The sequence below is a fragment of the Sus scrofa genome, chromosome 14 (assembly GCF_054392235.1).
Source record: "Sus scrofa isolate SSC_HxYL_T2T_F1_AM1 chromosome 14, Sscrofa_HxYL_maternal_Yorkshire_Landrace_v2.0, whole genome shotgun sequence".
Classification (NCBI taxonomy): Eukaryota; Metazoa; Chordata; class Mammalia; order Artiodactyla; family Suidae; genus Sus; species Sus scrofa.
The window spans coordinates 41,912,277-41,928,705 of NC_139396.1; the positions used below are offsets into that span (position 1 = coordinate 41,912,277).

Genomic DNA, 16,429 nt, shown 5'->3' on the forward strand with positions numbered 1-16,429 from the left:
ACCCCAGGAGGGAAAACGTTCTTATCAATGAAAATACCCGGAATTCTAAGGTCTTCTCACTTCTATTCCAGTACCAAACGCTACTTGGGGTTTCCTTCTTTTCTCTCCAAACAATATTGGGATTCTGGCAAGCTCTGAAGCACCATTTCAACAGGAAGGGTTTGAGATAAGGGAACTGGCCTGATCTCTGCCAGCACAACTTTCTGAATTCTTCAGTAAAAGGCTTGTGTGCCAGCTCTTACTCGTTACACTTCCACAAGGCCCCCCAGACACCTGGCCCAAAGGTGTCTTTTGAAGGCTTTCCTGTAATTTGGGGACGACATCTTACTTATCCTCATAGAATTTCTATGGGAAGATTTCAGAGCTGCCTCGGCATCAATGTGACAGGAGGAGCCACTGGGACAGAGGATCCTGAAATCCCTGGAGGAATCATAGCTGACAAGGGACTGGGCCTCACTTACCTGCCTCAAGGTGAAGCCTCTTACAAATCTGTTCCCTTCCGTATAAGCTCACTTCTGGATTCCGGTGGAGACTACAACCCAGATCAGTGCGCCCCTAGCCCCGACCCCCCTCCCAGCTGCTGTACTCCTCCCATTCTGATGGGGGTGGGGAGCAGGTACTCACGCGGCGGGGGCGGCACGTGGCAGGCCGAGCGCCGAGACTGTGGTCGGGACGGTGGCGGCGGCGGGCGGTGAGGGCAGCAGGGCACAGAGCAACGCTGCGGGCGCCGGGCCCGGGCCGGACCGGGCGGCGCGGGGCGTGGGGCCCGGGCCGGGCGGAGGCGGTGGCGGCGGCGGCGGGAACACGTCGGGCCCTGGGGCTACCGCGGTGGGGCTCAGCGGCGGGGGTGGCGGCGGGAGCGCGCTCCATGGCGCCTCGGGCTCGGGAGGCGGCGCGCGGCCGGCGGGGGGCGTTGGGGATGCAGGGGAGCCGGGGCTCAGGCTCTGCGCCGCGATGAATTGCTTGGGGCGCGCATAGCTGAACGAGCCGGAGGCCTGCATGGCGCGCGCGGGCCGGGCGGCGAGCGCGCTCATGGGCTCCGGGCGCGCCGGCTCCGGGGACGCGGGCGGCGAGGGGCGCGCGCGGGCCTCGCGCTCCAGGCGGATCTGCTGCTGCAGCTGCTGGATCTTCAGTGCGTCCCTGCAGGGAGAAAAGGGACAACTTCAGACAGGCAGGACAGGGCGGGGCGGGACAGCGGGCCACCCCTCCCCGCGCCCAGCGCTAAGCATATCTCCAGGTGCGACCCGATCCACCTCCGACCCGAGGTGGGTCAAGCCCGCTGACAAATTCCAGGGTGGGCCGTATTTCACCGAACAGAGACGGAAGTACTAAGAGAAGAACTTCCGATACAGGCTCCCGGTCCGCCCATCTGTAGATAATTTTTGGAAAAATTCCATCACAACGGAAAAGTTAAAATGAAGAAACATTTAGGATATTTTTGGCATGTTTAGGTTAATCCTATTTCACTGCTGTCACTCTGTACTCAATAAATACCAGCGGAGCTGACTTTGGGGGGATGACCCACTTTAACTTCTGCCTGTCTTCCCTAAAAAACATTTGCAAAATTTACTATGCCCAAATTTTCAGTGGTAAACCCTGAACTGCCAGTTATTTATACGAACTTTAACACAGACATTTGGTGCTGTATCTGAAACATGGAAACGACATCCATCTTTCACATGCAGGGGTTCAGTAAGCAATGACGAATTACTAATTTTACAACAATGCAGTTTTAATTCTTATATTTTCCATCAAGAAAAGACAGCTTGAATTTCAATTTCTGATGATGTTGGTAAGCAACTAGCAATCAGCAAAAACCTCACTCTTCTTGTACTCAAAAGCTTTTGTATTTAGCTCAGTTTTAAATACAAGATGTTTTCCTTTTTGCACATCAGATAGTGACCCACAGCTGTAAAAAAGTTCAATGGAAAGTGGCAATAAAACAAGCAAATAAAATAGGAGCAATCCAAGAAGAGGCAAAGCTATGCTCCTAACTTTAAACCTTTTTTAAAAAGGAAAAAAAAAAAAAAAAAAAAAACCAAAAAACAAAACCCCCAAGACTTTCTTCTCTATAGGTATTTAATCTTCAAATTTAAAGCCATAAAACGAATTGGAGCTGCTGATAGAAAGAAAAAAAAAAGGTTCAGATCTGGTATCAAGTCTCATTAGCTATGGCAACCTCAGTCAGGGAATTCTGAATTCCTTCCCATGCCCTTGATTCCATGCTGCAACTGTTGGTAAGTGATTACATTTAAGTCCATGAAAAGACACTTCCTCGGGAAGTGAAAAGTGTAAGAGAAGATGGCTGCACACATGTAGTCCCTGCTAAGTGCCCAAGATTCCAACAGCAATGAACTGAGGTCCTCTGAGGTCCTCTGGAGCAGCCATACCCCTGCCAGGATCTGCCAGACACCACAGTTCCAGACATCTGTGTGGCTTGGGTGGACTGCCCAGCAGACGTACTCCCACCTTCACTATTTACAATGGGCCCAGGAACAGGACTCATAAACAGCACCCACAGCATTCTCGTTCGATCCCCAATGCTCCTTTCTGACCTCCTGCCTTTAGTTTACCTTATTTCCCAGCTGTCGCAAAAGACACCTTATCCCTGGGATGTTTACCCCAACCTTCAGCGGACTTGCATGTGCACCAGGACTGGGGGTGATCTGCATGCCCAGAGCCTCAGCTGTACCTCATAGTACTTCAAACTTGGCCTGATTCCCTGTGCGTGGGGGGTCCCTCATCCCCAGGAGGAAGGATGGCTGCTGAGATGCGCGTCTGCAGGGAAGCCCTGACCACCACTCTGTTGGTCTCAGCTTTGTCCACAGGGTCAAGCTACTCATTTGGGCATTAAAAAAACCACTGAGTTTGCTAACCCAAGAAGGTTTCAAACAGCAGAGATGCTACTCTTAGTAATAAGTGACAGTTCAAGAAGCTAATGTAGCATTTTACAAGAAATGGGTTGGCATTCTACAAATTGTTACAAGTATATGTGACTCCAAGAACCAGCTACTGTTTCCACTCCCCACTCTTTCTAAACTGGGGGAGGAATGCAAGGGGAGGGGAGGGCCCAACAGTTACTGTGAACCTTAAAGTGACTGACTTGATTTCTGTATGAATCTTAACATTTCAAAAAACACCTGAGTGAAATGGCTGACATATGGCTTCAGAGATGATGAAGTGCGAAAGTGCAAGTCACTTTCTTAGTCCTTATGAAGTTACTTTCACAAAAGTTGATTTTCACCAGATAAAAAAGCAAAGGGAATGAAAGGTCCCATAAAGACAAGATTGCTTGGGGACTTTGGCAGTTACTTAGAGTTATTTGCTACACTGACACTGGTCTTAGAGATGTTTTCCTGGATCTGACCCCACAGTAAGGGAAACAAAAGCAAGAACAAACAAGTGGTATACCTCAAACTAAAAAGCTTCTGCACAGCACAGGAGACTAGCATGGCAATGAAAAGGTCCCCTACTGACTGGGAGAAGATATGTGTAAATCATGTATCCCATAAGGCCTTAATCACCAAACTATGTAAAGAATTCAGCCAACTCAACAACGAAAACCAAACAACCCAATTAAAAACCGGGCAGAGGCTCTGAATAGACATTTTCCGCAAAGAGAAATGCAGATGGTCCACAGGAATGGGAGAAGATGCTCAGCATTGCTAATTGTCGAGGACATGCAAACCAGAACCACGGGGAGATGCCACCTCACACCGCTCAGAGTGGCTGTTACCAAAAGGACCAGAGATAACCAACAAGTGTTGGAAAGGATGTTGCAAGAAGGGAAAGTTTCTGTTGGCAGGAATGTAAATCGGTAGAGTCACTATGGTAAACAGTAACACTGTCCCTCAAAAATTAAAAACAGGCTGTACAGTAGAAAATTGACAGAACACCGTAAACCAGCTATAATGAAAAAAATAAAAATCATTATATAAAAAATAAAATTAGGAGTTCCCGTCATGGCTCAGTGGTTAGTGAATCCGACTAGGAACCATGAGGTTGTGGGTTCGATCCCTGGCGTCACTCGGTGGGTTAAGGATCCGGCGTTGCCGTGAGCTGTGGTGTAGGTTGCAGATGCGGCTTGGATCTGCGTTGTTGTGGCTCTGGCATAGGCTGGCGGCCACAGCTCCGATTAGACCCCTAGCCTGGGAACCTCCATATGCCATGGGAGCGGCCCTAGAAAAGGCAAAAAGACAAAAATAAATAAACAAACAAACAAACAAAATTAAAAATGTAACTACCATAGGATCTAACAGCCCCAATCATTGGTATGTATCTGAAGAAAATGAAAACACTAATTCAGAAAGATATGCCCCCTTATGTTCATTGCAGCATTATTTATGAATATGGAATCAACCTAAATGTCCATCAATAGGTGAATGGATAAAGATGTGATATATATGTATAAATAATATTCCATCATGTGTGTATATTCCACACAATGGAATATTACTCAGCCGTAAAAACAGCAAGAAATCTTGCCACTTGTGACAAGATGGATAGACCTTGAGTGTTATACTAAGTGAAGTAAGTCAAAGACGGATACCATGTGATTTTACTCATATGCGGAATCTAAAAAAACCAATGAACAAACAGAAAATGCAGATACATACTTGTGGCTACCAGAGGGGAAGGGTCTGGGGTGAGTTGAGGTGGTGAAGGGGTCAGCTGTGAGGTGATGAATGTTCAGTAACTAGATGTGTGCTGGTGATCACTCTGCAGAAAGATGGTGAACTGTAATTCTTGTCTTTTGTCTTTTTTAGGGCCACACTGGCAGCATATGGAGGTTCCCAGGCTAGAAGTTGAACTGGAGCTGTAGCCGCTATCCTACACCATAGCCACAACCAGGCCAGATCCGGGCTGCATCTGCAACCTACACCACAACCATGGCAATGCTGGATCCTTAACCCACTGAGCGAGGCCAGGAATTGAACCCGTGTCCTCATGATTCCTAGTCAGATTCGTTTCCACTGAGCCAGGATGGGAACTCCTGAACTGTAATTCTTTACACCTGAAACTCACATAATGAAAATAAAATATTTGCTATTCATAAAATACCTTTAAGAAAGTTATTTCTTATAAAAACTCGTCACTTTTTTGGTTTTCTCATTCTTTCTGCTATCCTTTCTCTGAAAATGAAACAAGAACATGAAGCTAACCTGAATGTCTTGGAGACACTGTGAAAGGTTGGAAAGTCAGGTTAAGAGTCCCCAGCCCCAAGCAGGACAATGAGGTCATCTGCCAAAGCTGCCTCCATTCAGCCCTTCCCAACTCCTTTTCTCCTCTCCCCACCACACCCCCAATTCAAAAGGTCTAAGAAACTCCCTCCTCTCACTCCTTCAATTCTTAAGGTTTCGATACATGAGGAAATGAGCTGGCTAGACTTTTTGTTGTGTATCTGTCACAGCCCTTTTACAAAAGGGAGAAGTGGTGACACGCTCAAGGTCACAGAACAAGAACCTGCAGAACCAGGCAGGCCAATCTAAGAGAGCCCTGAGCTCCAATGTGATTTTTACCCAGTGTGTCATCATCTTTCCCTCTGGGGACCCTTCACTGCCATGTCTCCTTGTGCCACAGCACCCAGGCCTGTAGGTCTGAATCCTTTAGGTCAGGGATTTCATGCTTACACAGTGGAGATATCAGACTTTGAACTTGATTCTTTCCAGGGTGAAATGGTGCAAAGAAGGAAGATCTTGGCAGCCCAGGACGGGAACAGGTAAAGACTGACTTGGGGACCCCTTCTCTGTGACAGGACATCACAGGTGCCCATCTGCTCAGCACCTGGCTTGGCACAGCTCTTAGCAAGAAGAGTTTTACAGAGAGTCGCAGGGGAAAAATTGTTTTTTTCTCTCTCTCTTTTTATTTTATGGCCACACCCTCAGCACATGGAAGTTCCCAGACTAGGGGGTCAAATTGGAGCTGCAGCTGCCACAGCCATGGCAACACCAGATCCTTAACCCAATGAGCAAGACCAGGGATCGAACCCACATCCTCATGGGATGCTGTGTTGGGTTCTTAACCCACCGAGCTACAACAGGCACTCTGGAGGGGAAGATTTAAGTTTGACAGGGATAAAGAGAGAGTGTTGTAGGAACCATTTTAGTTTCCAATTCAGTCATCTCTCCTGCCACTGGATTACAGCAGCCTGGGGAGACCAGCCCACCAGGCAGTGTGGGGCAGGGACACAGGCTGGCTCACAGGAGGCAGCAGGAGATGGTGAATGCTGTTCCCAGGGTGAGCTCACCAAATGTCCCACAGAAGAGCACAACCACATCTGTCATCTCAGCTCGTTTACAGAGCAGACCCTAATGGGGGGTCATTTTCTTCCTACAGAGACCTGTGCTCTCTGCAGGAGCCGGCAGGGTGACAGTAGTAGGTGTGGAGAGAGGGCTGGAGACTTGGCGGAAGGGGGAACCAGCTCCTCACCTTCCACTCACAAAGCCACAGGGGAGGGAGGCAGGGCAGACCTCCCCCCACGCGGGGGCAACACAGGACCACAGTGCTGCGAGGGTGGCGAGGGGGCAAGTCAGGGCAGAGCCTGGATGTGAAAGCCATGGGCTCCATCTTCCCATCCAAAGTGCTCAGTAAACAGAACAGGCTTATTATGATGTGAGTTGTTATTACTGCAGATCACTTCTCTGGAGATCAGCAGCCCAGGCTCAAAATAAGTGATGTGAAAGTCAACTTCAGAGAACAGCTTTTATGTGACTTGGAAACCCCTGGTATATCCCTCTGAGCAATGTCTGGTCTGCACGTGCTTGTACTGATAGAGACGGAGCAATTAGAACTGTCTGGGAAGACCCTGGGGATTATGAAGCTGGAAAACATTTGTGCTTTCAGATCAAATATGCTGTGGTTTATAGATTTTTCTTTCCCTTTTTATCGTGTGATACGGAAGCCTGTGCACAATGGGTTACCATCTCTAACGAAGCACTGTGAGGGCAGGGCTGTGACTTGTGTCCTCACACCGCCCACTGCACTAACAGGGTGGACACCACCGGCCAGGACCCCCTCCTACTAATTCCTGGTGGCTGGCGGGATGGCCTGCCACCGTCAGTATGGCTGTCCTACAACAGGGCCCCCCTGCCCGCCCACCCAGGGCTGCGGGTTCCAACTTTACATGAAGGTGAGTGAGTCAGGGGCAGGGCTGGGTGTCCCACTGTGGGTCCTCTCTGGCTGGGGCAGACTTGGCATCCTGTCAGAGCACTGTCAACAGGTGACTTCTCAGAGCTCACAGAGCAGAAGGACATAAACTTCCCCAAGGGCTTCTGTGCAGGATGGCTAATGACGTTCCAGCCATGGCTTTATTGTATCAGCCTCTGCACTCTTGCTCCAGTGAGTTCTTCTGTCACAGAAACTACCCATGTGGGCTACTGCCCCTCGAGAAAGGTGTCAGCTCACACCTGGGCAGGGCATTTCCACCACCGTGGGCTGACAGGAGCCCAATGAGAAGGCACTGCGGTACCTTTAGGGGAGATTAAAATGCAAGTGTAACTATGAATTTAAATGGCTTTTACGAGGAAGTTCCCTGTGGCAAAGATCCAATGTGGCTGCAACTGAGGCACAGGTTTGATTCCTGGCCTGGGAACTTCCATATGCTGCAGGTACAGCCATGGTGGGAAAAAATAACTAACTAACTAACTAAATAAATAAATAAATAAAATAAAAGGCTTTCAGTTTCCAAAACATGACCCCCAACCCCCACGCGGAGGGTCTGTGCACCTGATTTGGGTGTGTGGGCCAAGCTCCGGGCAGCAATGACCTATACCAGTGCCCAGTTTCCATTTTCTTGGCTTATCAGTCCCAAATCGCCACAAGCCTCTACTCTCCCTGATACCAGGCTTCCCAGGTACTTCCCATCCTAAGAAGACCCCAGGTCACCTACGGCAGCTCCCTTCTTCCCACTCCTGCAGAGTTCGCAGTCCCCCACCCCCACCCCTCCGTCAAAGCCTGAGCTGTTTCCCACCCCGGTGGCAGGTCTGGACATGTCCAGGGATGGGGGCATGGAGGCCATGCTGTTTCTGGAGGAGATGAAGCCTTGGGCTGTGAAGGGCAGTACGTTTTCACAGAAGGAAGTAGCCCCAGTAGGCAGAGGACTGAAAAAGCCTTTTTTTAGGACCACAGCTCCTGGGACCCCAAGAGCAGGTGGCACTGTCTTCATCACCCGCCCTCTTCTCTGTATCTACATCTACTCCTGTCCTGGCCACAGCAGGAGTGTGTGCATCACTGGTGGCCTCAGATGCCATTTGAGGACAAACATGACCTGGCCAGGCCACTAGGAGTTTCCCATGTGGAGGGTGACACCTTGTCCTCCAACAGCCAAGTGACTACAGGGATGGGCCCCAGCATGAAGGCTGCCAGGGGAGGCACCCCAATGGGGCCAGTGCAGAAAAAGAGCCCTCTCCCGTCCCTGCTGGGAGAAAAGACTGGAAGATGGACACTCACCCCTGCCCAGGATGCTTCTTAGCCCCTGGGCCACACACCTGCAGACCAGTTCCCTCTGAACAGGTACAGCACAGCTGCCCCACTCCTTCTTTTGGGCTTAAGTTACTCCAATGCTCTCTACACTTCGAAGAAAGTGGCCATGGAGACCAACCAGCCTGGCGTCCTCACTGTACAGACATGGACCCACAGGAGAGAGAGGAACTGCACCAGCTTCTCCAGCTGCTCAGCATAGAGGCCTGACCAGAGCATCCTGCTGCCGAGACAAGATGAAAATGAACCCAGTTGTGCTGCATGAAGTTGATAGACTAGTAAGTGGATGGATGCACATATTATTCATGAAGTTGTGGAAGAAACCATCAGAGGGTCTGGAAGCAAAAGGTCAATAGCGCTTCCCTCTGCAGACAGAGCTGGTAGAGGGGAGGTCTGCTATGTCTGCGTTTTCTAGTCTTCTACATGAGCAGTCTGAATGTTTTCTAACCTTGTGCACATTTAATTGTAATCATAAAATATATACAAAATTCTTAAAACATATAAAACTTCAAAAGCATGTATTTTAAAGAAGTTTACATCACCAAAAAAGATACAGAGTGGGTGTCTCGGCAGCTGCACCTCTGGAAGCCTAAGGTCATCCGTTCCGCAGCCTGACGTCACAGGGGCAGCCCCAACCCAGAGCACGTGCTGGGTCGCAACTGTTTCTGCTGCAGCTGGCACCTCTCACGTTACTGCTAGTGCCAGCGGCTACCAGGATGCACCTGCTCTGCTCTAGTACCACCATAAGGCTGTAAGTGCTGAGTCTAAATTAACTCAATCTATGAACCCCCCCCTTTTTTTTCTTCTTTTTTCTTTTTAGGGCTGCAGGTGTGGCATATGGAAGTTCCCAGGCTAGAGGTTGAATTGGTGCTACAGCTGCTGGCCTACACCACAGCAACGCCAGATTTGAGCCACATCTTCGACCTACAACACCATAGTTCACAGCAATGCTGGACCCACTGAGCAAGGCCAGGGATTGAACCTACTTCCTCATGGATACTAGTTGGGTTCTTAACCTGCTGAGCCACCCTGGGAACCCTAACAGGCCTCTATTATTATCTCCACTTTATAGATGGGAAAAGAGACACAAAAATCCATGGAGTTGACTGCTCCAGGTCACACAGCTGAAAATCAGTCAGAGTGATACATGACCTCCCTCATCAAGGTGGTGGATCTACCAGGATGCCACGTGCACTGGGTTCTTCCAGCCAAAGAGGATCTCCTGATGTGGGTTTGAAAGTGGGTGTGAATTTGGTCATTCTTACCCCTTTGTTCCCCTGCTACTGAGGCATAGACATTGCCATGGAGCCCCCAATGGCTACTCAGAGAGGCAGCTGTTATGCCTGAAGACAGCCCGGGCATAAAATGGAATGATGACATCCAAGTAGATATGTTCACGTCTCACGTGCCAGGCTTTACAACTTCTGTTCACTGGAGAAACTATAAGAACATACACAGCAACCTGAAGGAGTTAGTTCTGAAACTAAGAAATTAATTTGCTCCCAGAATTTCTCATTTCTGTACTTGCATCACCGACCAGTGTATGTTATACTGACAGATGCCCAGGCTCAGTCTTTACTAACCAATCATCTCAGCCTCGACAAGCCAGACATCAGCTGTTTACAGCTTGACGTTCTTAAATGCCATACAGGGACAGGAAGGTGAGGCAAAGGGGGAAGGATGCTCAGGGCTTACTTCTAAGGTCAAAAGTGAATCCAAACTTCCGAGAACATTCACAAGACATGTCACATGACAGTCATAACCCTACCATGACGTTTTTCATGGCATAGAAGCTTCCACACACTTCCTCATTCTGCCCCTCACTGTGCTCTCTGAAGAAGATGCACCTTATAGAAAAAAATAAAGAAATTTGAGGAGAATAATATCGTAAATAATTGGAACGGAATCCTTAAGATGGCTTGGTTTCTGAAACTGGACAACCTCTTTGGGCACCTCCACTGCTGGGCTACTTGGGGCATCTCCAGCAGAGGTGACTGGGCCACCAGTGATTTGTGTGGCCTTGACCCAGAAGTTGGAGCTGCCTCCTATCTGTGAAACAGAAAGTTGGACTGTTTTAAAGATGTCCCTTTAAATATGTTTAACAGTTCTTCTAGGTATAAAATGTACTCTCTATTCTTTCAAAATGGACCATCTGAGTATTACTAATTATGTGACTCCATCTCTTGAGAGACTGCATCACTAAAGATGCTGGATTTTTTAAAAATTGTATTTTTTGCATGCTGCCGAACAACAGTAATCTACAAAGATGACTTTGGAATTTCTATGGTTGCAGGCCCATCAGTGAAGAACTAAACAAAATTCCTCAATAAAGAATAACCTGCCAGTACCATCTTCTCCACGTTTCAGCATCCCCAGGGTAAACGTGCAGTTGGACCTGCATCCTCAGCCTGATAGTTTCCCTCCCAAGGGCCACAGTCACTAGGTCACTAGTTGAAATGTTAATGGCTGAAGGTTCACTGTGTGGATGCAGCCCCACCTGAGAATCCAACTCCAACCCCAGCCTCTCATCCAAGAGGGAAAATGTTCTTGAAAAAACTCAAAAATGGGAGTTCCCATTGTGGCACAGTGGTTTACGAATCCCGACTAGGAACCATGAGGTTGTGGGTTTGGTCCCTGCCCTTGCTCAGTGGGTTGAGGATCCGGCGTTGCTGTGAGCTGTGGTGTAGGCTGCAGATGCGGCTTGGATCTGGTGTTGCTGTGGCTCTGGCGTAGGCTGGTGGCTACAGCTCCAATTCGACCCCTAGCCTGGGAACCTCCACACGCCGTGGGAGCAGCCCTAGAAAGGGCAAAAGGACAAAAAAAAAAAAAAGAAAAAAAGCAAAACAAAAACTCAAAAATGCTTTCTGGCAAGCTCAGGAGATGTGGCTTAGCGGCCTGAATGCAGAGGCTTGTGACCGTGGAAAGAATCGTCCATGTGAAGTGGCTTTGACCCTTCTTACTTTGACTGGCTGACTGTGACATTCCTTAGAGGTTGGAGGATGAGATGGAAGATGGTGTGGTGCGGCCCGCCCCCTACCACCCAAGAGGCAGACCCCACCCTTCCAGCAGTAGGGGAGGTGTACACAGATGTGCCTGGGGAGGAACTGTAGTAAGTGAGGCTGCTCCCTTCCTGAGAAATGACTAAAACCACTCCAATAATTCTTAGATAAAAACGCAATTTTTTAAGGCAATTACTCTTAAGGGAAAAAATGAGAGAAATTTGTTATAGCTGCAAGACGTTTCCAATAGGGCCACATACAGCTGTGAATATCCAAGTCATTCATGTGGTATTTTTGATAATATGGTATTTAGGATCATCTCCAAGACAATAAAGCCCTGCAACATCTTGAAATGCCTTTTGAAAGGAGAAAACTTTATAGGATGTACAGCTGTTGCATTGAGCTTATTTTACTGCACCTTATTATAATTTTTTTCCGAAACAAAGAGATACTGAAGTTTGGGGTACACACTGGGGTTTATGATGTTTTTTTTCCCCTTTCTGGCCACCCCACAGCATACGGAGTTCCTGGGCCAGGGATCAGATCCGATTCACAGTTGCAACCTAGGCCACAGCTGTGGCAACAATGGATCCATAACCACTGTGCTGGGCCGGGGATCAAACCTGTGTCCCGGTGCCCCAGAGACACCACCACTCCCTTTGTGCCACAGCAGGATTATGATTATACTGTAACATTTTATACATTATGTGCCCCTCATTTAGGGAAACAGTATATACACCTGGATGTGTTATTTTTCCTTTCTACAATTCAAAACAAAAAATGGAAAAAGCCACTTCAGTGAGTGCAGTGTCTCATGTGTACAGATAGTGATGGGATGCTCAGATGGAGGGAGCCTGCTCTGGGTGACCTTGTCCAGTAGAGTGAGGACCAGTTCATGCAGGACCAGGACTGCCTGCCAGAGCCTACGCAGTAACTAGGTTTTCTCGCACCAGCCTTTCACGGAAGCTGAAGTATGGACTTTGTCCACGAAAAGGCTTTCACTAACAATCAAGCCAAAAAGTCATTTCTAACAAGAATACAGACAAACATGCCAAAGAACGCAGGAAATGGACTAAGGGAACAGGGTCCAGTTCAGTCTGCTTCCATCGAGGGCCACCTCCTCCCTGATGTGGGGGTGAGGCCCGCTTAGGAGCAATGGAGAGCCAGCCAAGAGGCCAGCAGTCTGCATTCTGGTGACATAGCACATTGTGTGTGTGTGTGTGGCGCACATACCCACACATGGGACTAGATACAATACTATCAGCATAATGCATATTTTCAGGTTTAAATATAACATTATTGTCTAAAGACTAGAGTCTTGGGTAAAATTGATGCAGAATACACTGAATTAACTTCGATTCCTAACCTGACCTTTTAGGTATCTCTCTTGATTGTGGCTACCAGTAAAGAAAATGACATGTGTTGTAACCTTAGAAGCATAAGCAATTCACACCAAGGAACCAAGATTAATGTGTATTTTTGTTGTTAATGCCTTCTGGATAAACTCAGATTAATATAATAGTTAGAAGTACAGAAACATTAAGTCTGAACTGACTAGTGACTTTTTTTCTCGCTGTGGACACTTTTTGATCTATAAAATATGTCCTAAGACATTAAAGTCACTTACGATCTATGTTAATAACCTAATAGACAAAATTTTAGCAAGAGCACCATGCTATCATCTTTTGAAAACTGCTACCAGGTAGAGTCAGCCAGGCACTGGGCACTGGGCAGGTGGGCCCTGCATCCCACAAGGTCTCCAGGGGTACAGCCCTCCTAGCCTACGTCCTTGTCTCCTTCGCATGAATGTGGGAGATGAGTCTGTCCTCCCCCTTCTCTCTCTAGACCTGCTGTGTGCAGGGCTGAAGTGGGGGGTGCCCTCTCCCCTCTGTCCTGGGAGCTGGGGTCTGCCCCGTGGGGCAGTATGAATTATGAAGCACCTGTGGACGATGGGTGAGCTGCTCAACCTGGGCCTTGGATCTCTGCCTCCTCACTTCATCACTCAAATGGTCCCAAACGTGAACAGGGAGGAGGGCAGCCCCTCAAATATACGTACACCACTGACGCATCTACGAGGTGGAAAGAACCTTAGACACCTGGGCCTGCTTGGGAGGAAATGACATGTGCATCCTCAAAGCAGCAGTCACCACTCGTTCAGATTCACAGAAGAGGCTAATCCCATCCTGGGAGAGGGCAGAGAAGATGTAGGTGGCCTGAGAGCGACTCAACGCAACAACGACAAAGCATCATGTATGCACACTGCTCTATATGGAATGGGCGAGTGACAAGGACCTGCTTACAGCATGGGGAAATGTACTCAACATCCTCTGGTGACCTACATGGGTAAAGAACCTAAAAAGGATGAATGTGTTTATGTACAACATTCACTTTGTGGCGCACCAGAAACGAACACAACATTGTAAATCAACCACACTCCAATATGTGGCACACTCCAACAACAACAACCAAAGCTTTCCACAGCCCCACACCCTCAAGGAAGGCAACTGCAAGGCCCACTACTGCCAGTTCTACATCTCCCTTTGCAGGCAGGCCTCTCGAAAGCTAAGGAAGAGGAAGGCACCTCCATGCCATGCTCTCCCTATAGGACTCAGGGAAAAGGTTGTTCACCCACAGGCCACCAGGCCCAGGGCTGGTGTAGTACCCCTACCCACCCCCAAGGAAGGTTGTCTTCACCACCCCTTTTAAATTCAGCTGATCTAAATACTTAGTTTAAATTCACCCTGACACATCTCGCTTGCAACATTTTTACTTTCTTACCCTGTAACAAAATACTGCCATCAGATTTCCATTGAAGTGGGTGAAAAAACAACGCATCAACATAATTTCTGGACCAACTTTTCTGACTTTTAGAATTAAAGTACAAGGATAGTTCCCAAAAATGGGTAGAGTCAACATAACAATACCTTTTCCCTTTAGAACTGAACTCGTAATTATAACTAACAACTGCAAACATTTAGACACAAGATTTCTTTTTCTCTCTTTCGAAATGAAGTCCTATTTCTTAGAGTGACACAATAAAAACAAAAACCTCAAAACAAATCCTATTGGGTTTCCGTCTATAAAAAAAGACATAAACCCACAATTCACACCTTGTACAAACTTAACTCGAATGAATCTTCGACTTAAATGTGAACCTAAAAGTATACAATTTCAAGAAGGAATGTAAGAATATCTTTGTGACCATAACTTAGGCAAGATAAAACACCAAAAAGCATGAGTCATTAAGGAAAAAATCGAAAACTTGTGGACTTTTAAAATTAAAAGCATTTGCCCTTCAAATTGCAAAAGACACAACAAGGATACTGTGAGAAGGATGTTTCCTCTCACCCCACTTGCCTCTCCAGCACCAATTGAACACCCCAGCCAGCTCCCGGTCCCTTCCAAGGCAGCTTGCTGCAAACAGCACACAGAAACGCACGATGCGGTGGTTCTACTGCTCTTCGGAATAAGATGTTTCTCACGCACAAACGTCTACATCGGATAGAGTAACTAGATTACTCAGTGCCGCACTTTGGCTGCCTCCACTGGTCATGCAGAGTGGAGACCAAATTCTTTGGAAGTGATGAGTTTCAATGTTTACTTAAGCAAATATGGAAAGGGAACAGATAGAAAAATTTACTTTGTGTGCACTGGTTAAAATATACACAAGATCTTTCCTAACTCTTTGGCCTCCCTGTATCATTTAGGCCCTACTTCATATTTTAGCCCTGTCAGCCGCTGTGCCCCAGGGGAGAGGTGCTGTCATCTGGGGCCTGGTACCACAATAGTATGTGCAGCACACAGAAACCAGTGTGTTCAGCTGCTTCCATTTCTCTGGGTACCGGTGTCTTCAAATAATGAAATTCTTTTTCAAAGAAAAATGAAAATCCTTCTAGTTATTTGCTAATTAGAGAAAGTATCAGCCTCAGGCTGAACTACAAACTTCTCAACATTGCAGAGCCCAGTTCACTCCCCTAGACCCACCTCACACCCAAGAGAAGAAAAGAATGCCCACCTCCCCCGCCACCCCGTGTTATGTCTTCACAGCCTTTACCACGGAAACAACTATGGGGGATGCATCTTCTTACACCTTCTGCCTGAAGGCCAGCCCTCCCCTAACCCATGGTCCTCAGCAGATGCTTCTACACCCAAGGAACTCCACTTCTCCTGCCGGTTTGGCTGCTCCACGCTTTGTGAGCTTGATGGCAGTTTCTAGATGTGAAAAGATGGGGACAGCCATTTAGAAGGTTTCACATTTCCTCTGCTACCCCGAGCGGTGGTGTCACGGTCTGTGTGTTCCTCACGTACACCCTTGGGACCTGAGCTGTCTGCACATCATGGCCATGGGCCACATGGCTGGTCCAGCCTGAGACGCTGTGGGTATAAAACCCACCCTGATTCTGAAGATTCAGTTCAAAGAGCGTGTAAAAGTGATCTCACTCATCACGTTTCTACTACACACAGAAACAATATTTTTAATACATGGGGTTAAAGGCAATGCATATTAAATTTAATGTCACTACTTCTTTTTCCTTTGGGGTATGACTGCTAAGAAATTACAGCTGTATATGTGGCCGGCCTCTGTGCTCTAGAGGCCTGCACCTTCTACCAAGGGGACTGTCTCTTTATCCTGGGAGAAGACTACGGGGTGGGTGGGGGAGACCCCTGATGGGTCTCAGGCGGCAGCCTGTGGGGTCTGAGGGCATGACCTCTGGTACACCAAGCCAGGGTGGTGCACGTGGGGAGCCTAAGATCATGGCACAAAGCTGGCTCCCAAGTTCTTACGCATTTTCTAACATGTTTGCTGACTTCCCGGCAGGTAGTATCAGAAATTATTCTCAGACTGTGTTTCTCGACTGTCACTACTCTTCCAAGACACTGATGAAGCACACCTGTTTGCGGCCCCTTGCCACTGTCCCACCCCAGGACAGTGGAGCGCCCCTCAGGCAGGA

The 16,429-nt window shown here is 48.0% G+C and overlaps 1 protein-coding gene across 10 annotated transcripts in view; it reads right to left on the reverse strand.

Annotated features, from left to right (window-relative positions):
* PALLD (palladin, cytoskeletal associated protein) overlaps window positions 1-16,429 on the reverse strand; it is a 341,957-nt gene that overhangs the window by 39,539 nt on the left and 285,989 nt on the right. For 8 of the 10 annotated variants that reach the window (XM_021073310.2, XM_021073309.2, XM_021073311.2 and 5 more), the window contains one exon: window positions 625-1,140. In XM_021073310.2, coding sequence (XP_020928969.1) covers window positions 625-1,140 — 516 coding nt within the window. Of the gene's footprint in view, window positions 1-624; window positions 1,141-1,253; window positions 1,282-16,429 lie in introns of those variants that run through there. The other 2 variants (XM_084994716.1, XM_084994715.1) reach the window with 1 other exon arrangement.